At 37.1% G+C, this 23,934-nt stretch overlaps 1 protein-coding gene across 2 annotated transcripts in view; it reads right to left on the reverse strand.

The window, feature by feature from the left end:
* Positions 1-23,934, reverse strand: part of ARHGAP15 (Rho GTPase activating protein 15) — a 677,227-nt gene that overhangs the window by 638,860 nt on the left and 14,433 nt on the right. The window contains exon 2 of one of the 2 annotated variants that reach the window (XM_043894414.1): positions 6,710-6,888. In XM_043894414.1, coding sequence (XP_043750349.1) covers positions 6,710-6,874 — 165 coding nt within the window. In that variant the 5' untranslated portion in view covers positions 6,875-6,888. Of the gene's footprint in view, positions 1-6,709; positions 6,889-23,934 lie in introns of those variants that run through there. The other variant, XM_043894415.1, reaches the window with a different exon arrangement.

Consider the following 23,934-nt stretch of genomic DNA (forward strand, 5'->3'; position numbering starts at 1 on the left):
GTCACTTCTCACTTTTCTGGCAAGTTCAAGGTCAGTGTCTAGCTATTTTCAGCTCATCTCTTCTTGATCCATGCAGAGAAATGACAAGGTAACGTGATTCGGGGTCAGCTGTATTACAGGAACCGTTACATAAACGGAGAAAGTGAAAATCAATCCTGGCTGACAGTGACTTCGGGATAATCAACGCTCACTGGATGCCTCTGTCAGCTCGCCTGCGTCAAACACCGTGTGACTTCTGTCAGATCTTTTTAATAAAACTATATTCTCACTTTCAGCAACCTAAATAAATATTTCTCTTGAGCTGATTTTTTTAGACTCTGTTAGCCTTGCAGATTTGTAAACTATGCCAATAACGCTGTGAAAAAAATTAATGCGTGATACCCCTGTCCTACAGTTTATTATTGACCTGAGATGGAAGTTACTGCTCTAGAAACACCCGTTTCCTGAGTGATCCAAGAGAGCCCTTGTACAGACATCTTCTGTGCTAATCTCAACACCTTCCCCATCATCATCCTCAGCCCTATCTCCTCTCTCTTCCTCCTTGTCTAATAAAACACCTTAATCAACCATTTCTTGTTGGGAGAGTATTTTCTCCTCCTTTTTAGATGTTCATCATTGCTTTCCTTTTTATCTCTCTATTTTCTGCCAGGACATTTCCCCCTAACACAGAACTGGAAATGCAGTATTTAACAAGATGTTCCAGTTTAGCGGCATTCCCACTGACAGCACCTGATATATCAGTTTAGGGAAGGACCTATTTTTATCCCACCCACCTTGTGCTCCCTTGAAACTGTGAGGCAGGCAGTACCCCATTGAAGTACAATTTACCATAATATTAGTTGTCAGTAAATTCAAAGACAGAACTCCTAAAGCTATAAAATGGATTAGAAGCAATTTAAAAAAGAATTAACAAACTAGAGTAAGAGTATACTGTCAACAAACAAATGCTCCATCATAGGACTGTAATTTGGAATTTTAATTACCCCTCTGCTTCTGTAACAAAACAATGTCTGAACTGGCAGCGATTTGAATCTCTCACAGGTCATTGAGCATTCTAGTTAATTACTCTATGAATAGCCTGTTTTTCTCCCCTCTGGAAACACGTTTCTAATGGCAGTCAAGGTCTGACAAATGTGTCATCTACATAATTAGCTAGGAAGCAACACAAAACATTAAACATGCTTTGTGCCGACAACTATCAAAACATTTCATTTGTTGTCAATTATTCATTACTTTGTAGGTTCTGAAGGGGTTGTTATTATGGAAATAAGTCCAGATGCTAACAAGGTTAGAGTTTTGGATTCAAATTAGTAATCAGAGGACTAACTTAAAAAAAAAAATGTATCTCATGTACATTCAGCGCCATGTTCAATCAGTAGGAGATTATAAACAAATTTAGCTATGCTCAAGTTAAAATGGAAACCGCACAAGCTCGAACATGAACTCAAGAGCCCCAGCTCATTCTTTGAAGTACAGACTCTACACTGTCAATGAAAACTTCCCGAACCTTTGGCATGTCCAATTTGTGCTTGGTAAACAGAGTTAAAGATTTTCACAGCATGAGATGACATAGGATGGCAAGGACAGGAAAGGAATCTCTAGTGGTTTGGATTCTTCTTTCCTCCCTCCCACCCCAGGGCATTTTATGTAAAAGTCAAAAATCTAGCTAATAAATATTTTCGTCTGCTTTACAGCAGACTGGTTACCTTAGGTAACCTTTGAATATCATGATTTCTTTCTTTTTTTTGGGGAGGGGGCTATTTCTGAAAACTTGTTTCTCTATTATTGTTTTAATATTGTATATAAAACTGAGTGTTGTCTTGAAAGCAGTAGTCCTAATGTATATAGAGGATATAAAAGGATTTCTCAACAAAACTGACCTCTCAGTGGCAAAGAAAATTGCAGTGGAAGACACATTATTTCAGTCATATCTGAGATTTGGATCTATGGAGAGTCTCACTCCACTGTCCTCCAGCTTTTCCTCATAAACCAAAATGGCTTACAAATGTCATCCACAATAGTTCGATAAAGATTAGGAACAAAACACTGTCCTTACATTGATGAGATAAGAAAGATTTAACTGCAGAATGCAGTGTATAAGAACAGTTCGTAAGGCTTGTTCTCCAATCAGGAAAATAGAATTCAAATTATATTTGTGTGTGTCTAGAATTTAATTGAGATGATCAGTTTGTTTTCCACATAATGTTTGATTAGATGCCTGTACTACAGAGCTAGACAAAAAGAAAAGAAAGAAAACAAATTCATCCTATCAGGAAAAATCAGGAAGACCCGTTATCTACAACATGTGCAAAATATGTCAGGAAATAATTCTACCCTGAGCTCTGAGAATGCCCAGTTAATAAAAAAAGATCAGCCACACGCTAAGAGAAAATAATTTTCTGTATCTGTATTTTTCAAAGCAAAAAGGCAGCCACATCTTATACTAAATAGGACACATTAAAAATAAGCTTTAATAATCTTTATGCAAAAGGAAACTAATCCATTTTCAGATCATACGATCCACAGCAATAAAAGGAAATCATCAAACTAAAAACAATTTTAGAAATGGCTGCAGACTCTCATTTAATTAACATGCAACAGATCATATATTTATGAGGAAGTCAAAATATTTAGGAAGCCTATAATCCTGTAAGCCTTAATGTGGTATAAAAACAACAAATAAATGCAAAGTGTTACTGTTATACATGCCTGCCTGATCAATGGTTTTCACATATTGATCTATAAATGGAGTTGACAGTCTGTGTTGGCTGCACATTTTCCAAGCAGTGCTATTTTTGTATAAAACCAATACGGGCAATTACCTTTGTTTGAGATGCCAAGTCTTATCAATTCAATGTGATTTAGTGTCATTTTAATTGAATATCAGGATCCACTTCAGGACAATTTATACAAACAAAGCCTCAAACCTAACTATAAGCTTGATTTGAAGTAAACAGGGATAAGTCCTACAGCCTCATAATATTTCTCAAAATCTCTGCTAAACAGAAGGCTTATATTTTTAGTAGCAATTTTTATGTCTGCCTTTTTAGCTAGCCACAACTTTGGCAAGTATCCTATAATCACAGAAGTAAGAAACAAAGGAAAATTGTTTCCTTTTTTTCCCTTATAATATATTGAAAAGAAAAATGAAGGAACACTGTCTGTTAACAGAACAAGGAATCTTGTATGTTAATGTTTAGAAATGGCTTGATCTAAGTCTTTATCTGAACACTAATAAAAATAAAACATTTTCCTGTCTATGATGGCTATGAATGGAGTGATGCACTTCTGTGGGGTTTACAAGCTGGAAATGGTGAATATTCATACATGATGCTGCTTAAGACACCAGTATTAAATGCCAGAACTGCTCCTGCCTGCAAATCCTATGTCTGCGGTTTCCTGACTTGGGCTATTTAAATTCTTCATTAATATCTATTTTCAAGCTGTCTAGTAGGCTGGGCATCCCTCTTACAAATAACATCAAAGTCACATTAAACCTTTTGTATTAGGTATTCGCTGGATTGCACATTAGCCTTTTTCGCCCCACACTTTACTTGCCCCTGTTTACGCTCACTCAGCCTTCTGCTTCTGTATTTAGCACGTTCGGGTAAACCATCAGTCCACCTTTAAGAGGTCTCTGGAGCTTGGGGCAGGGGCGGAGAGATAACAAATCACTGAGACCAAAGAGCGTTCCCTCCCCACCAAACCAAGACCTCCAGATCATTCTCACAGATACGCAATTTTCTTACTAACCGTGTCATTCCATGTCCAAACTTTCCATCTCGCCAACATTTCTTAGAAAGCAAAGTGGCCTCTTTGAATTTTGAAAAGGCGTCAATCTTATGAACCACATAAAAATGATTTTTTGGTGTTTAAAGAAAATGATGCATGCCAACAATAAAATACTAATGGACTATTGATACCTGTTTTACTGGAATGCTTCCCTGCAGCATTTAGGCAATAGAAACTTTTAATTCAACAAGTAAATTCACCTGTGTTTGCAGAGTTTAGGGTTGCATAAATGTTTATATTGGCATTTCAAATACTCCTCGATTTAATACGTCAAGGACATAGGCTCTTATGACATATATATGAGAGTTTTATATTATGTTCTGAGCTTACAGTCTTACTATACACACTTTAATTAATCAAATTTAAAAAGAGGACTTTATAAATTAATGACAAAATTACATAATAAATCTGACCCTAGAATTACTATCATTTTTATAATAAGTTAAATCATAGTAATGTAATATCAGATTGTATTATTATATACTCTAAGTCCTTGTTAATTTGCATAATTGGTGTGCCAGTAACGAATAGTATACATATGTCAAATATATGAAATAGGGCGCATAATACATATACAGTTTCTAAATACTCAATTTTTTTCTGTACAGATTAAATGTATTTGTCTCTGTTACAGAAAATCATGCTACGTGTGAACTTCTGCACACATTTTAGTGTATATCTTCGCCCACTTTTCCTAAGTTCAAAATCTCCCCCTTGACCTTACCCCAACTTCCAACTTCTGAAAAATCAAGTTCTTAGTTTAGCTTGAGCAGATATCTTTAACAGGCTTGTTTGAATAAATATGCCAAAATACTTTACATTCTGTCAGTATCTAGTCAGAAAATTGTGCATGGAAAAAAGAGATGAAAAGAACTGAGACAGAAAGAAAATTAGTGCCATGGCAAGCTTTCAATACAGTATCTCTGAGCCAAGTTTTCTTGGTGAAATGACATATCCTCACTAAAATACCCCTTTTATATAATTATGCACTGAGCACACATAACCAAAAGTAACTTTTATTTTTGTTCCTTATCGAGGAATACATATTGCCGAGGCTAAGAATGCGGAAACAAAAGCTGGGATAATTATAGCTAATTTAACTTTGGAAAACTCTGATTCTCCAGCAGTCCAGCATACAACCCCCCAAACTAAAGTTATGTAACAAGGTAATATCAACAATGAGAAACTGCATGATAAAATCCTGCCCAAAAGTGAAAAATGCTAATTTTGTCTCATTTAGCAGCTGGATACAGAAATGCTCATTAGTTTTAAGAGGGTTAATCCTTTTAACTTTTGCATATTGATATGCCAATTATGCCTAATTGTACAAGAGGCATCAGTCAAGGTAATAGTGCATAAACACATGAAAGTTATTAAGTACATCCCAACATGTAATAAAGTAGGTGTTAATTGGTAGCTGAGTTCTGCGGGCTATTGAGGTGGATAATTCATTGAGAGATGGATCACTTGTAATTTCTCTCCATAATTCCTTTTGCAGTCTCATGCTGTGATGTTTTCATGCTTGTCAAAAACAACTGCGGCATAGTGCCTTTTGTTAAACACAGCCAATAAAATATGTTAGGCATCATTAAATATACTTAACTTTTAAACTTTTTCAAAGGTACAGTTCTTACTGATAATACATTATAGAGATTCCAATAATTTACTCTAACCACTGTCTCAAGTTCATGGTTGAGGAATGGTTTAGCAGGTTTCAAAGTCAGGCTGACTGTGTTGTGCCTCCCAGCAGACAATACTTTTAAATGAGAAAAGAAAGAAAGAAAAATGTTTCTCTCAGAAGCTTGTCTAGGGATATATTTCTCACTTCCAAAATATAATCACTGGCTTCCTCATGCTACATCTGTCTATAATACCTGAAGAAAGAAGAGTTACAATCATATAATTCCTCAGGCTCCTGAAATTGTGGTGGGTTAATTTTGCATTTGAAATTCAAGTGAAAAACAGGGAATAAATATAATCAGTAACATGCTACTCAGCAAGTTGATCTCATTTAATAACTCAGTTAGGGAGCTGAATATTTCATAGGCCCCTATGATATTAACAGAACACTCAATTAATAGCTCACATGTTACTGCAGGGTGACTGGGACTCACAGGCCATCCCCAGCTAACCTATCTCTTGCTCTTGCTCTCACTGTGAGCAACAAAACAGATCCGGGGTCCAAAAGAGTGGCTAACATTGCATAAATAATTTTGTAACATCCTATGGCCTCAGCTGCAAGTTACCACCATTATGGAAGAAAATTAACCAGAGGAGACTCATTGCAATCAGTATGTTTAGTGGCTCAGGATGAGTGCAGGGGCAGGGACACAATTGGCAGTAGAGTTCATCTCTAACTATTTTATTTCAAATCTTCCTAATGACACATTATGGAGACAAAATGGCTTCCTCTCCAAACCTTAAATTGCCACACCATTTCCACTGCTCAAACTCATTCCAAATCAGACTGAAATTTCCAATACCATATATTGTTGGAAGATTTTTAAGGAAGAGATTTTCACATTTAAAAAATATATTTTTTCTCAGTTTATTCTTAGCTAATTTTAGCCTCTGGCTCTTCAAAGTGATGTACTGTATTTGGAAGTACAAACACCACATGCTAGCATAACCTCATTATTTTTATGACACTGAAGCATGATAGTGGAGGCCCTTAAAATGAGTCAAAGGTGCTCTTCGGTCTAGTTCCAAATCCACTTTATCACTCTGGATTAAGCCCAGCTCTTCTTTTGCAACTGGGGATATTATTATGATTATAAGTAGGCAAGATAAAATGCATTGCAAAAACAGTTTTCTCATGCACATCAGAAAAACAAATAAAACAAGGCTAATTAGCCCCCCTCCCTCTTTTTACTTTTTATAAAATTCTATATCAGGGAACTTGGGGTATCTGACTTACAGGTTCAGTGACCTTCCCAACGTCGGTGAGGATCATAGATTTACTTTGGCTCAGCCTGTCATGGTGGCTGTTGGCATTTTTGATTCTCATTTGCACAGCTCCAGTGCCTTGGCGCGTGGGATTCAGTGTTTCCACAGGGGTATCAGAATTTGTAGTTTTCTGCATATTACAGTGTTATCCTGATAAAATATAAAAGCATTATATTATTCTAAATATACATAATTTTCTATGAAAAACTCTTGGTGGAGTGGACATCTCTATTCATCATTAAGGTACAAAAATGGCATAAAGTCTCTGCCTCTTTGAGTGGTGAAGAAGAAGTTAGTTACTTTGCAGTGTGTTTTTTTGTTTGTTTTTTTATCAGTTGGGACCTCTATATTCTGACTGTATGCATGCCAGAGGATTTCAATTCATATATAATACACTCAAATTCTGTGTAGCTCCTTAATTTGATTAAGAAACACCTAATGACAATACAATATGATCTCCCTTATATGGAAATGCTATTGCCAACTAAGCATCTTCAGGGTATATGCTTTTTTCATTCACAATGTCTTTGATCTATTAGCCACCCCATCCCACACCACTTTCAGATACCATTACTGGCAACTTTTTTTTAGTGGGGGAAAAAAAACCAAAAAAACTGTGAATAAGGTCAAATTTAAGTGTATAAAATTGGCTTTAGAGCAAACCAAGCTGGTCCCACTGACTATCAAATATGTTGGCTTGGCCTCATTAGCCTGGTTCAGAGTCCTAGCCCCCACCTCTACTTGGAATATCCACAGGGAAAAATTAAAATTCCTTTGTCCACTGCCATCTGCCAACTGAACTAGATTTAGTATTAATAACTTATTGGATATAATATTTATGAAGGAAGAGAAAATCAACACAACAACACTGTTTATTTATTTATTTACATTTAGTTTATTGGAAGGAGTCTGCTTCAGCCAGGAAAATCCAGCGTGGGCAAATTTTAAAGGAGTGGCTATGAAACAAGAATACTTCAGAAAAAGAAAACAAAGAAAATAAATTGGGTGGGTGGACCAAGAGGGCTTTTAGTTGCTTCCCAAATACATAATCCTTTTCAGCTGCTCCTGCCCACAAGTTCCTCAAATGAATACATCCACTCATTTAAAATAGAACATTTGCAATGCAAATATAGCTTCTAAGTTTCTAGAAACAGACCCGTTTCTAGCCTGAGTGTTGCCTCCATCTCTCACTGATATAGAGGCTTCAGCGCTAACCTGGTCAAGTGGGTACAACATTAGAAAAATCTGTCACCAGTCAGTTTTAGAAGTCAATATAATCCTAAAGAAGAATTATATTTTAAGGAGCTAATTGTATTGGTACCTCTACATTGGTTGGACAGACAACCGGGCTAGAATTGTGGCAATGTTCTGGTTGAGTGGACATGAAAATAATTAGGAAAAAATAAAAGCATTTTAATGGGAGGAAAAGTGGTATCAGGAAAAACTGATACCAATTAGGCAACTGAGTGATAATTCAAAGAAAGTTAATATTTATTGAGTATTTACTATGTGCCAGGCATTTAGCTGGTTTAATTCTTACAAAGCTCCTATGATATTCACATTATACTCATGTTTTTATAGAGGAGAAAAATGAGCATTGGAAGGACTAAAAATTTTCTTAAGGACAGTGAACACAAAGAAGTGGAATATTTATTTTACCCCCTCACTAAAAAAAACCCCACAAACGACCCATAAGTCCACCAACAGATGAATTGATAGAAAAATTCTGGTTTATCTACATGATATAACTCAACAATAAAAAATGGACTACTGATGCATGCAACTACATGGATGAATTGCAAACTTCCAAGCCCTCTTCCTAAAAAGTTCTCATTGAGTACTTATGGTTTCACTTATACAATATTTTTGAAAATACAAACTAACAAAGTAAACAGACAAAACAAAGATTGTCTAGGGACAGGGTAGACTCTGGATACAAAGAACTTTTTGGGGGTGATGGATGTGTTTGTTATCTTGATTGTGATGATCGTTTAACAACTATATACAAGTATTAAAAATGATCAAATTGTACACTTTAAACAACTGCACTTCATTGTACTTTAGTAATATCTAACTTCTCCAGGGGATCTTCCTGAAACAGGGATTGAAACTGGGTCTCCTGCACTGAAGGTGAATTTTTTACCGTCTGAGCTACCGGGAAAGTCTCAACTAAGTTGTTTACAGGATAGTTGTATTAAGAATTCCTGAACCAAATTATTTTTCTACTTATTTTATTTTCATTTATTTAAAATATATTCATTTTCATAATCTTATGAGTGACATATTTTAAAAACTTATTTAATTGAGAATAAAAAGACTCTTTCAACAACATTGGAAATACAACTTTGATGTAATAAAATAAGGAAGTCTTATCCTCACTATTCCATAGAAATATGATTAGAACTACATTTAATAGAATTTTTTAATGGATCGAATCTGACCAGTAATGTATGCATAAGGGAACTTACCTCTATATATAACTAGAATAAGATATAGAAGGTTAAATATATCAGTGTGTTTTAAAAAGTAAATGCAATCAAAGGCAGATGATATGAATAGTTATTTTTCCATATACCCCAGTACAGGATAATACATTTCTGGTTTTATTCTGTGTATTATTTACTATCGAGGCCATCAATTTTTCATAGCCAAGAAGATGTTATTTCAAAATAAAGCAAATCTATGGATTTTTTACATTGATAAAGTGCTACTAATAAAAGCATGATTTTTTTCAGAGTTTCAGTGAATGAAGTAATTATGAATGAAACAATGAGAATCTAGGCACTGTGACTGTGATGGAGACCTTGGATTCATTATAATTAGACTAGTTGCATAAAAAGAACTCATGATGACTTATAGTGGCAGCAGTCTCTAATGTCCACCTTCATGACCTTGAACAGGTCCATGGCCCCTTGTTCTATCTTTGGAAGAAAACTGAGAGTGAGGGTGCATGATCAGCCAAGAGTACTGCTATGATCTGCACCGTCCTTTTCACTTCCGACACCGCTGGGCTGGGAGCTGGGAGCTGGAGAAGTACTACAGCAGATTTACAGAGCTCCAAAGTTTCAGGCAAATAGGCAGCAATGTAAATGCTTTGGTATGATCTAATGCCCAAGGGATGTGGATGATGCTTGAGGATAATCAAGGATTAAACACATAAATCTTTTCTAAAAGAATCTGGATTCTCCTTGGAGTTCATTCAAGGCTTGATCTTCCACATTATTCATTGGATTTGTACTCCAAAGATAGTGTACTTGTCACACTGGTGAGGGACATACTCTGGCTAAAGCCACTATCTTCTGACCAAAAGCGTGAAGCCACTGAATTTACATAGCCTCACCATGTGCCATTTATAGGAAATGTTGCTTCCTCAGACTGCACACATTTCAGCATCAAATCAACATCTGCATTCTTGTATTGATTTCACAATTAACCCATAATTTGTTTGGGGATGGGTTTCCGTCAACAGGCTGGATTTCTTTAAAAAGACTCTTATCTGGCTTCCCCACCTGTTTTCTAGGGGACAATCTGCAGGAAGGAATTTCAAAATTCCTCCTTTAGATCTTTCTGTAAGCTGCTTTCCCCCTACACTGGTTAATGCTATTTCTCTTCTCTCACTCTTTCCTCTAGCTATCACTTCCTTTCCCAACTGACCTCAGTTCATATTTTGTTGAAAACACATTGCACTATTATTTTTTTCTCTTTATTCAACATCTTCTGTATTTTGTTTTACAAAGGTATTCCCTTGATACTATTCATAGTTATTCTCATATTTGTAATATGGTGGTTTCATGTTGCTCTAAGAAGAATACAGAAAATGACACAAACTTCCTCTTCCCCAAAGAAAATAAATTACCTACTTAAGGTTTATTGAGACTTTCCTAAGTGACAGACACTACAGTAGACGTTCTTTTTTGTGTTTTTGTTTTTTGTTTGCTTCAACCAAGTGCTTTACAGTAGTTCAGTGAGTGTGCTAAATAAATAAATCAAATTAAGTGAGAAAAGAGTTGTACCCAGGTGGGAAGAGAAGCAATGGCATTAGACTCTGGTGGAATGGTGAGGTGTGGAGACAGAAAGTCTGCAAAAGAAGACCAGCCAATGCTGGAGCTAAATTAAGACCAGTTGGGCATTTTGGGCAAAGGACTTGGTAGTGCAGAGGTATGCAAATAATTGCAAAATTATAAGGTAAATTTTGACATGTGTTATGAAGAAAACCTACAGTACAAAGAAGTTGAAGGAAAAGACAAGTGCTGGATTTCATGAAGGAAATGGCATTTAGTCTCCATGTGGGCAAGTCTGATTATCTTGCTGTCCTCTCATCAGGCTGAAGGATTAACTGAAAGCCTCAACCCTCCTAAGCCAACCAGTGCTATAGGAGGCAAGGTATTCTAGACACTCTGAGGAAGAGAATTTGGGAAGAGGGCTTTCCTTGGCATAATACACAAACATCTTGTACGGATGAATTGAGTGCAAGACAGAGGGAAGCAGGACCCCCTCACCCTCAGCAGGAACCGAGGAAGGGGGAGGACAGAGGAGGAAGGAAATATAATTGCCAGAAATGACAGTTGCACTGGTGGCTGTGAAACTTCTAACTGTTGTACTCTGTGGGTTCAGAGGTGATTTATTCTTTTTCATCCTGTTAGAAACCTCTCACACCAAGTGGATAAGGCTGTTTTACACCAAATTTTGCAAGTCATGTTCAGATCCCACTTACAGTTCTTTCTCTTTAGACTCCTTCAACTTTCCCATTTTCCCCTTGCCCACACCCTAATATTCTTTTTTCTCTACCTTGAACACTATGATCCTTTTAACATTTTGACTGCCAAAGCCGTCCCATCTACTTAGGCCCCATCTCAACCACAGGGTCAATATTTCTGAAATGCCATCATCAATTCTTACTTACATTTTTTTACTTAATCCATCTGCTCAGTGAATCACCTAGATGTATATATGGGAGAGGAGTGATTATAGCAATTAACACAATACCATAAATGATTAGTCAGATTTCACATTAACTCTCAGGAACCATTTACCTGAGTCTCACACTGGAAACTCTTCTGGCTACATGGGAACACATCTTATAGTAGAAGACCTTTGGTTATTCTACTTCGTGTGTGTTCTTAGGTACATGTAGAGTCAGGCAGCATTTGTGACTAAGGATAGGAGATCAGGATTGTATTCTAGTAAATGGTGTCTCCTGGAATTGTGGGATGTGATGGCCTGCCATGGTACTCTAATTTTTGAGTCTTTATGAAAGAAGTTTCTAGGGGAACAAACTCCATTATAAAGTCTGCCCAACTATGAGTCGAAAGAAACCCTCAAACCCCAGGGTCCATCATGACTTGCTTCCAGCATCAGGGGAAGAATATAATTCCAGGAACCTGGAAGTATTAATTTCAGGATGTGTTAAGAGAGACAATGAAGAGCTCTAATCAGAGAGTCTTTTTATGTTATGATTCCAAGAATATGCATAGGGTTTTGAAATCATATTCTGTTGTTCCACCTGTATTTTCATTTCTCACTGACACTCAAGTTTCTAGATTTGGTAGAGTATATCGTAAAATCAACAATATTTTTCTAGGCTTGTGCATGTGTGCTAAGTCACTTCAGTCGTGTCTAACTCTTTGCGACCCCGTGGACCATAGCCTGCCAGGCTCCTCTGTCCATGGGATTCTCCAGGCAAGAATACTGGAGTGGATTGCCATGCCCTCCTCCAGGGGATCTTCCCAACCCAGGGACTGCACCTATATCTCTTTTGTCTCCTGCATTGGTAGGCGGGTTCTTTATACTAGCTCCATCTGGGAAGCCCTTTTCTATGCTTATTTCTATACAGTTTTAGAACATCAAGCATTCTGCTAACTATATGTCATATTAAGTTTGTTTCATGTGATCTACATGCTTATTTAGTATTTCCTATGTTCCTTCTATAACATCTTATCATCATCATCATCATCACTGTTATTAAATTCTATTAGAAAAAAATGAAGACTAATGCATTTATATTCTTACAGGAGGCACACAGAAGCATGGTGGATATCTAAGGAAAATATTGAAGAATTAGTTCATTTTGCATGTGTTTAAAATGTGAATTTTATTTTACAAAACTGTCCAAATAAACATCCTTGAGTTAGAAATTTAAGTGTAAATCACTTAAGGCTGCCTTCATAATTTCTCTAGACTTCCTGATTTTATATGTACCAAGAGAAGAGCAAGAATAGCCTGTGATATTACACTAGTTCCACTTTCAATATTGTTTAAAAAACAGGAAACAGTGATGAGAATGCACTTCTTAAGAGCCCCACAAACTTTGGCTCTGCTCAACAGACTTGGCTCAGTGATATTTTGGGTCTGATTTTCCCACTCACACTGCAAATACCTAAACAGGAATGAATGTGAAATTTCATCTAATTCCAGATTTCATAGCTGCTCTGTCAATTATCTGTTGCACTCTGTTAATTACATTAAGTCTGAGTAGCATGCCCTTTTGAGTTAGAAAGTTTATTTTTGACATCTCTTTCCCATCAGAAACATTAAAATAAAAGCATATTAAGAATTATTTGAGTTAAGAGAAACTGAATGGACACTATGAAATTATTTCTGTGCCACAGAGCAGAGAAAACTAAAGTTGAAGGATATTGATGGTTCTTCCCCCAAAGTGTCCCAGCCTGTTCAAAGTAGTCCCAGGGCAGATCTCAAGTGCTGCATCTCCAAACATCCTTGCCTTGGTCACAGACCCCCAGATCAGGTGGAAACTGTGTCTGGAAAAATAAGGTAACAAGAATTCCAAAGGAAATCTGATGGAGATCTGGTGGATAAAATGATCGTAGAGCACCCATATTAAGTATAGATCATGTAAGTCTTTCATCATTTACGTCCCTGTGCTTCCTGACAAAACCATAAAGACTTAATAAATGTTTGCAGAATACAGAAATGGAAAATAAATATGGAACCTAGTTAAGGCCAGAGTACATAGCCCAGGAAAGCATTACCAATAGAAATGCTTCTGATCAAATTTATTTCTTATTTTAAAAAGAATATGTATAACTTACTCTGGCCAGTGGGTCTAAGGACCAGTGAATAAGGATATTTCATGGTAAGTTAGAGGCTGCAAATAAGCAATGCTTTTCATACCCTTTGAAGCCAACATTAAAGTATATTTGGAAAATCATACAAAATTTTAAAAATATGAACATTAGCCTATTTCCATTTCAGATAAACATTGTTTCTATTAAAAAAAATGACCACATTTATGACCATCTTGGGATTTAGCAGGGTTCTGTGTTCTAACAATAGAGAAAGTCTCCCTCAAGTTTCCATTTTCTTTGGGTGCTTGATATTTTTTCTCTACATGGAAGGACTCTCTTGCCTGACATGGATTCCCACTAAAGACTTAGTGAGGAGAAGTATCTCAGAGCTAAGTTCTGCGTGTGCCCCAGTGTTTTCCCATTCCTTGGGTGTCAGCTTGGGTTTCCACTTGTAGCAGTGAGCTGAATGGTCACCACAACCACCAAAAGCCAAGGTTCTCTCTGCCTTAACACACAGGAACTCCTGTGGCAATATGACCCCATTCCTTTTCCGGAATGTGTAGGAAGAGCTTTCTCCAGGTTACTAAGAGTGTGTGGAAACTCCACAGACAGACACTGTATCTGTGAGAAACTCATTTCTGTCCCCCAGAAAGATCTTCTGTTGATCTGTGGTAAAGCAGAGCCTGTTTGTTCCCCTGTGGAAATGACTTGTGGCTGTGGTTGCTCCGGCAGTAACGTATGGCACAACCTCCATGCTACACTTTCCTGATAGGTCAGTAATTAACTTGCATTCTGATTGTTTGTCATCTCCACCAGAGCAGCCATTTACCAAAATAACATTTTAATTTCACTTTCCTTCGAGTTTGCTTTCCTTTTCTTTTTTTTTTTTTTCCCTGTGGCTTCTACATCTCTATTAAGTCTAATTTCCCCAGACCATTTTCACAAGCAGAGCAAGTGCAATAAAACTCAGTTTCAAAAATGTCAAATATAATGAGAAAGGAAGATCACAGTAAAGGAATTTGACCATAGCCACACCATTGGGTAACATTGTCTTTGACTGGACAGGTATTACATATAGGAAATGTTATAATAAGGCTTTGCATTTAGTTAACTTCTATCAAGAAATCTGGGTGATATGCTGCATTTACTGACAAAGTCAGGCAGTCAGCTTCATGGATAAATGGTAATACAGTTATTCTCTTTGCACATGGGTATCCTAAATGGTGAAAATGACAAGCAAAATATAAAATGTGTTTTAGTAGAATAAGTACTGAATGAAACTATGGTAGGCAACCTTAGTATCATGCTGCTAGTGCTCACTCCCCGGGCACCTTAGCCCACTAGTCTCCATCCTACTGGGAGAAATGCAACATATTTTATATTTCAAATAACCATTGAGCCTCTACCCTGAGAAACAGACTTGCTAGGTCCCACAGTTTCTACAAAAATTATTAAAAATTCTGGAGTAGAGTTGGACATACACATGCTTACTTACAATGGAGTCTGATTAGAGTGCAATAGAGAATGGGTCTGAGGGCAATTTCTGATGATGGTGAAATTGATACCATATGATACACTTGAAACTGTATGGTAAACAGGATTTAAAAGGCAGAGAAGGGATTTCAAGAGCAGTGCAGGCTGAGGTAAAAAAATTCAAGGAAAAGCAAAGTGAACATCTACAACACATAATAGAGGGGAGTGGATAGTCTGGAAAGCCAGAGACAGACAGTGGATTAGAGCTGGATTAGAACAACTGTGGGGCTTCCTAGGTGATGCCAGAGGTAAAGAACCCACCTGCCAATGCAGGAGACATAAGGCTCGGGTTCGATCTCTGGGTCGGGAAGATCCTCAGGAGGAGAGCATGGCAGCCCACTACAGTATTCTTGCCTGGAGAATCCTATGGACAGAGGAGCCTGCCAGTCTACAGTTCATATGGTTGTAAAGAGTTGAACATAATGGAAGCAACTTGGCACACATGCACAGAAACACAACTGCTTTATTAAAGAATGTGGGCTTGTCTTATAGATTCTGGGACCTGTTGATGACTTTGTTAAAGACATAACCTCTTTCCAAAAGACTTGGTGAAAAGAGACCCAGAAGAATGGATCCCCAGTCACTGAGGTTGCACAATGAACAGCAGCATTTTCATGGGATGCTTCTTAATTAACTTTGAATCAGAAAAAATACCACCACATCTATTTGTAAACATTAATCTTATGATAAGAATCCCCCACAATCCGGGAAAAACAAAATCAAAAAACCTTCAGGAACCTCACTTTGAACTTTCAGGGGCAGGTTTAATGCTTCTGGTTATAAATCAAATGAAGAAAAAAATAAAGGCTCCATAGAAAAGACAAAATGAAGCATTTAAAGAAGAGAGGTCCAAGGACACAATTACATCTTATTAAGGACAAAGAAGAAAAATAAAGTTAAGAGTTAGTGGAACTGTTTATGAATTTCCCACTGGTGATCAGGTAAGCAGTTTTAAAAAAAAGAGAGAGAGAAGAAAAGCAAATAGGAACTAAATGCTTGTGTTATTGTGATATTCAGGCAGCAAAAGAAATTTTATGAAATGGCAATCTCCTTAGATACAGAAGAAAATCATAAGGTGTATAAGTAATGCAATCTTCTCTCTGCTTCCTCTGTCAGTTTTGACCTAATCTAGCAAGAAATGCTGAGCCATTTTCCGCCTCTTGTGTACAAGTATCAATTAAGGGAAAACAGGGTGACTATCTTAGGGCAGTGGATGATGAAATGTCACTTAAGGAGAAAGCATCCGCTCTCCAACAAGTTGTTTGGCAGTCACAGAATTAAAAAACTGGCAAAACAAGCTGTCTCATTCTCTGGGACAGGCCTGACTCTCTGATCTTTGTTGGAAGTGTATCAAGTGCAAAAATACGCATTTCAACCTGTGATTGTTGTTTCCTGGATTTCATGTCCTATAGAATTTATTTCCTAAAGGACATGACTCAGTTGCGAAGCCCTTTTATCAAGCAGACGAAATCTAATCACGCGTTGATCGCAGTACACTAGGCTCCCTCTATCTCCATCTTGGCCCGCCCAAGTTAAAATATGGGGAAGCTGCATATTGCATAATTAGTGTTCAACAGTAATTAACGAGAGTCAGTAATCGACAGTAGTAAAATGTGGCTGACATTTGTTTTATTTAGCAAATTTGTTATTGTATCCTATTAGTCTTTCCCTAATGCTCATGTCTTCAAACTCTGAATTGATTGAATTGGATTTCAGTGCCAAAGGGACATGTCTGAGAATGGGACAGTAATATGGTCCATTGCTGTGACAATGATAGCACCATTAAGATATAAATATTTCAGAATAACTTTTTAAATGCATTTAAAAATGGTTTTTTTCTTGCTCAATAACATATGCATAAAATACATTTTAAATCGTTTTTTTGTGTGTGTTTATGTGTGTGTATGTGTACGCCTGTGTTTGTGTAACATGAATTGTCACAAACTGAATGCACACTCATGTAACCACACCCAAGCTGAGAAACTCAAGATCGACAGCACTCCAAAAGCCCTCTGAAGCTCCCTTCCAGTCACTGTCTACCCCCAACCCCAACAATGATAACCATCATTCTACTTAAGTTTTGTCTATTTTTGAACTTACATATAACAGAAACCTAGAATATATACTTTTTATTGCTGGGCTTATTTCACTCAAAATTTCATTTGTGTAGCTGATTGCTATTTGATATTCTTTGGAAATATCTGTGCAAAATTGTCCTTTTACTGATTTGTAGAAGCTGTTTTTATATCCTGGATACAAGTTTTTTTTAGTATATCTGTTGCAATAGTGATTTTTTCTTTATTTGTAGGTTGCTTTTTACTCACTTATCTTTTCATTAGTAGAGGCTTAGCTTTAATATATCCAATGTATCATTTATCTAATTTTGTGATTAGTGCTTTTTTGGTCCTCTTAAGAAATCCTTGCCTAATCCAAGGCTACAAAGACCATGTATTTTCCTCTAAAAAGCTTCGGTGTTTAAACTTCTTTTTAGAACTGTGATCCTTTTGGAAATAATTGCTGTTTGGTGTGAGGTAGGATAATGTTCTTTCTATATAAATAACTTATATATATATATTGGAGAAGGAAATGGCAAGCCACTCCAGTATTCTTGCCTGGAGAATCCCATGGACAGAAGGAGCCTGGCAGGCTGCAGTCCATAGGGTCACACAGAGTCGGACACAACTGAAGCAACTTAGCACATATATATGTGTGTGTGTGTATATATATTTACACACACACACACACACATATATATATATAATTTTAATTAGAAGGGACTGTCATCTCTTGTGATTTATCTAGGTGAAAAAGGACCTGGGACCTGGCTCTACATCTGAAGGGAACAGATACTGGAGATCTCTCTTATCCACAGGTATCGACAGTAGGTGCCATTGAGTCTAATAATTACATAACTATCTGGTTACAGTCTTGGTAAATACTTGGTAACTGGGGATACAAGTTGAATAAAAAGCTTTATTTAACAAGTAGGAAAAAATACCCATTCTTAGAGGAGCAATCCTCAGAAGTTCAGATTTGCAGATTTTTATCAGCTAGGAAGTTTGTTACAGAGTTCTGAACATTGGGTATTTGTTCAGAGTTAGCTCGATTACCTACATAGGAGACTGTTAGTAGAGAGGTGGGGTTTTAATCTCAGGAAGAGAATGAGGCAATGAATGACCAGTTTTCTAGTATAGGATGTTGTAGTCAGGGACAAAACAATGCTTAATGAAGAAGGTGTGACTTCCTGAGGCACTGGGACTTGTAAACAAGGAGGTAACATATTTGATTTGTGTATCTTAAGTGCAGACTAAAAGCCATAATCACTCATTACAATTTATTATTAAACTCACAGAACTCCATTTCACTGGAATTAGTTAAAGATCCCCTACATTAAGCGTTCCCTTGGGAGGCAGGGTCAGAAATAACTCAACTTCAGCTAAAAATGAAAAAAAAAAAAAAAAGACTCTAGTAGTGAGAAAGAAGATAGCTGACAGCTATAGAGCAGTGATTCTCGAGGATCAGTATGAGAAGCTTCATAGACATGCATATTTCACTGTACCTTCCCAAGATATTCCCATTTAGCAGGACTGAGGATGAGCCTGAGAAAGAACATGTTTGGCCACCACCCTTAGTGATTCATATGCACACAGAACTTTGATGAGAAACATTGACAGAATTATATAGTTTTTTTTTACTTCACATTTTCATTGTCCTAAAATTGTTAGAATTACTACAGTATCTTATTTTTAAAGACCGGTGGTTCATACTTGTTAATACTAGGTTCATACTTATTAATATTTTTGCTCTAATTAAGTTTTCTGGAATTAAACTTCCCTTTGGAATATGCTGGTGTTTTGGGGGAGTGGTGTGTGGATCATAGTTGAGAACAGCGAGAAGAGAAATGAGTAGATAGCTAAATAAATATATATTATTTAATACATAGATTTAGCATTAATTATATATTATCTATAGAATGACACACAGACACCTAGGTACGTTTAAGTAATACTGTGAATATCTTATTTGAAATTAATTAAAATATGATGTTTAGCTATCTAGAACATATATCCAGTCCTAACTTTTGCTGCAAAATTAATTATTTTACATAGAGGAAAAATCAAGTCGGCTTATACCACAAGCAACCTAGGTCTATTGTAGAACTTTCATCAAGTGTTTTTTGTTGTTGTTGTTTATGTCATAAACGTACTAAGTTTGAGTAAAACAACATCAATCTGAACATTTTGAAAACCATTCTCTTCTTTGTTAAACATCAAAAGATATTTAGTGTGAGAATAAAACAGATTCCACAAAATATTGCTGTTTTCATTCAAATTTAATCTGAAATTTGGAGACAGTAAAGCTTTCTTTCATGAAGTCAAGAATATCAAAATAGTAAAAATTTTTAGCAGTCCACATTATTTAAATTAAGGTTTTGAATTTGGATTTTCAATGCTAGTCTCTGAAGATACTATAGTATCCTCCATTATTATATATCTTAAATTGTATCATTTCTAGGCTGCTTAACTAAAGGCTCTTATATAATCACAATGGTGTGATCACTCACCTAGAGCCAGACATCCTGGAATGTGAAGTCAAGTGGGCCTTAGAAAGCATCACTACAAACAAAGCTAGTGGATGTGATAGAATTCCAGTTGAGCTATTTCAAATCCTGAAAGATTATGACGTGAAAGTACTGCACTCAATATGCCAGCAAATTTGGAAAACTCAGCAGTGGCCACAGGTCTGGAAAAGGGCAGTTTTCATTTCAATCCCTAAGAAAGGCAATCCCAAAGAATGCTCAAACTACTGCACAATTACACTCATCTCACACACTAGTAAAGTAATGCTCAAAATTCTCCAAGCCAGGCTTCAGCAATATGTGAACCGTGAACCTCCAGATGTTCAAGCTGGTTTTAGAAAAGGCAGAGGAACCAGAGATCAAATTGCCAATATCGACTGAATTATTGAAAAAGCAAGATAGTTCCAGAAAAACATCTATTTCCACTTTATTGACTACGTCAAAGCCTTTGACTGTGTGGATCACATTAAACTGTGGAAAGTTCTGAGAGATGGGAATACCAGACCGCCTGACCTGCCTCTTGAGAAACCTGTATGCAGGTCAGGAAGCAACAGTTAGAACTGGACATGGACCAACAGACTGGTTCCAAATAGGAAAAGGAGTACGTCAAGTCTGTATATTGTCACCCTGCTTATTTAACTTATATGCAGAGTACATCATGAGAAATGCAGGGCTGGAAGAAGCACAAGCTGGAATCAAGACTGCCAGGAGAAATATCAATAACCTCAGATATGCAGATGACACCACTCTTATGGCAGAGAGTGAAGAGGAACTAAAAAGCCTCTTGATGAAAGTGAAAGAGGAGAGTGAAAAAGTTGGCTTAAGGCTCAACATTCAGAAAAGTAAGATCATGGCATCTGGTCCCATCACCTCATGGCAAATAGATGGCAAGACAGTGGAAACAGTGTCAGACTTTATTTTTTTGGGCTCCAAAATCACTGCAGATGGTGATTGCAGCCATGAAATTAAAAGATGCTTACTCCTTGGAAAGAAAGTTATGACCAACCTAGACAGCATATTAAAAAGCAGAGACATTACTTTGCCAACAAAGGTCCGTCTAGTCAAGGCTATGGTTTTTCCAGTGGTCATGTATGGATGTGAGAGTTGGACTGTGAAGGAAGCTGAGCGCCGAAGAATTGATGCTTTTGAACTGTGGTGTTGGGGAAGACTCTTGAGAGTCCCTTGGACGGCAAGGAGATCCAACCAGTCCATCCTGAAGGAGATCAGTCCTGGGTGTTCATTGGAAGGACTGATGCTGAAGCTGAAACTCCAATACTTTGGCCACCTCATACGAAGAGTCAACTCACTGGAAAAGACCCTGATGCTGGGAGGGATTGGGGGCAGGAGGAGAAGGGGACGACAGAGGATGAGATGGTTGGATGGCATTACCAACTCGATGGGCATGAGTTTGAGTAAACTCCAGGAGTTGGTGATGGACAGGGAGGCCTGGCGTGCTGCGATTCATGGGGTTGCAAAGAGTTGGACACGACTGAGCGACTGAACTGAACTGATGTTGCTATAATTGCTTGAAGAGCTTCAGGGATGTTATTAGGAACCTCAACCCAGGATTTGTTTAGGGGATATTTTCCCACTTAAATAAGTCCTGTTTTGCTTGTCTTTCTTCAAAGTAGATTTCAGAGGCCTCTCCTCAGGAAGTAGGAGTTAGAAAAGATAGTTATATGAATTATCAAACTAGGTTCCAACTAACTGTTACTGTAATTTGAAGTAATTTAGCCAAATTTCTGTCTTAATTTAGACCCCTCATAAAGCAAAATATAGGATTTTGGCTTGGACATCTTGAAGTGAAAAAGGAATTCATAAATGATAGAATTTTAAAATGTCTATCAGATGACCTATTTAACTTAAAAATTATTGAACGGTAGTTCTTTTTCTCTGTGTCCTCCTGTATCATTTATATCCATTTTCATGACTACTTCTGGAAAAGAGATAATCATCTATTAAGAGATAACACATATGATGGTTATACAGCCACACTTGGGCTACATTTCCTCATCCTATGTACTAAGAATTTCACACATATATGTGTGTGTATGCATGTGTGCACATATTTAAATTGTTGCTACTATTATTATTGCCACCTAAGGTATACAAAACCAAAACTCTCTTTTCTTTGCCCTCTGACAATTCATCCTTTACAAGTATAGATGTTCTGATCTGTATTCGATATTTTATGATTTTGTGAAAATCAGGGAAACTAAAGATTATTATATTTGCTATTACTTAGGAAAGTTAAATTTTGGAGACATTTTAATAGTTAAAACAATGCTTTGAGGAGGGCTGGCAGCAGAAGAGTTTGTTCTTCCAAGCAAGGAAAATGAGCCTAGTTGTGAAAGGCAGACAAACAAAAGAAGGACCTAAATGAAAGGGTTATACATAAACGGAGGTTTTTTCATAAAGTAAATGTGCTAGTCAGTCTCCAGCCATTTATTAGGATTCATTGTGTGCACAGAAGTTACTTGGAGGATTCTAGTTCTCTCTAATCATTACACCCTGCTCCTGCTTTCTTAGGAGCAGCTATAAATTCAAGAAGAGGTGGAAAACCGGCAGACTGCCAACCAAATTCAACCCACAGACATATGTTGTTGGGCCTGAACAATGTTTTGGAGAATTTTGAATCAGCTTCCAATTGAAACATGATAATTTTTACTTTTTCTAAAAAAAAGTCTGTATTTGTGTGTCTCCTCTTAAAAAATGATGAGATGTGAAGAACTGGTTAAGGTATGCATGAGAACTATCAGGTGGAGATGTGTAGATTCAGCATCTTGTAAATAGAACAAGTTCTCTCTGAATCAGGCTTTCTCTCCCTTCACCCTTGATTTGCATAGATAACCTGACTGACCCGGGGATATCTGTGACTGTGACCCCAGGAGTCAATCACCTGTAGGAGTTTTGCTTCTCTGATTTGTGGGTTGAGCAGAGTTTCTGCTGCATATTGAACTGGTATCATTTTCAATATCTTATTAGTTTAAAATCCAAGCTGGTAGGATTGAAAATGGAGAACAAAACCAAGAGACTGCATTTGTATTTCGACTTTAGAAAGAAATTCACTGAAGATTAACATTGTTTCATTTATTTGTACAATTTTTTCAACATGATCTGAAATTACCAAGAGTAGGATATTGTGCTATGCTCTTTGCTATTGCCGAGCAAGTTCTTTTCCCCCCTCTCTGCTCTGACCTCCTTTATTGTTTCTATTATATTTTGGCAGATAATCATATCCTGACTTTTTTGTTCTCTCTTCTCTACTTGAGTTAGTTGTCCCTCCTGCCAAATTGACTGTGGATTCCTTAAAGTCAAATGCTGTATTTTTTTCAGTGTTGATACTCTGTACTGGACCAAGAATGTTTGGTGCCTGTCTGAAATTCTTTGTCTCTAATTTTGCCAGTATTAAAATAAGCACTTGCAACAAGTGCAAGTTTGCCACCATATTAGAATGGTCATGATTCTCAGTCCCAAGTGTTACTGGATTTCATGCTTCTTTCCTACTTTTCCACATCAAAAGCTGTCAAATGGACCTGGGATCAGTGCACCATGGTCCGGGAAAGTCAGAATACCTACTGCATCTCACCTTGGCTCCATTCATGACTCAAGACATACTCTCTACCCATCTGCCATGCTGACTAGTTTCTGGTTCTCCTCTCAAACTGATTTCCCACCCTGCAACTATGGTAAACTTGTTAATCCCCTTTCTTAGAGCCAGACTTCTAACCTAAAGCTCTCTGGCCTGTAGAAAGCAGCTAATTCTCCAGGGACAACCCCACAGCCACTTATCTCCCAATTATTTTGTCAGGCACTTCCCACTGCCACACCTTCTGTCATTTAATGGATGGCCTAATACCAAGTGCTTTCAGAATTAGGACTGAGATTGGTATATTCAGTCTACCTTCATACATGAAATCTTCATCAGGTTTCCTCAAGGGGAAAACAAAACAGAATAAAAACAGAAAAAGACTTTGCTCACTGGATCAGCACCTTAGACCTTAGGCATTCCAAAATCTTTTCTTATTTTTCCCCAAGAGTATTTTGCTAGGACTCCCA

The sequence above is a fragment of the Cervus elaphus genome, chromosome 33 (assembly GCF_910594005.1).
Source record: "Cervus elaphus chromosome 33, mCerEla1.1, whole genome shotgun sequence".
NCBI classification, from domain to species: Eukaryota; Metazoa; Chordata; class Mammalia; order Artiodactyla; family Cervidae; genus Cervus; species Cervus elaphus.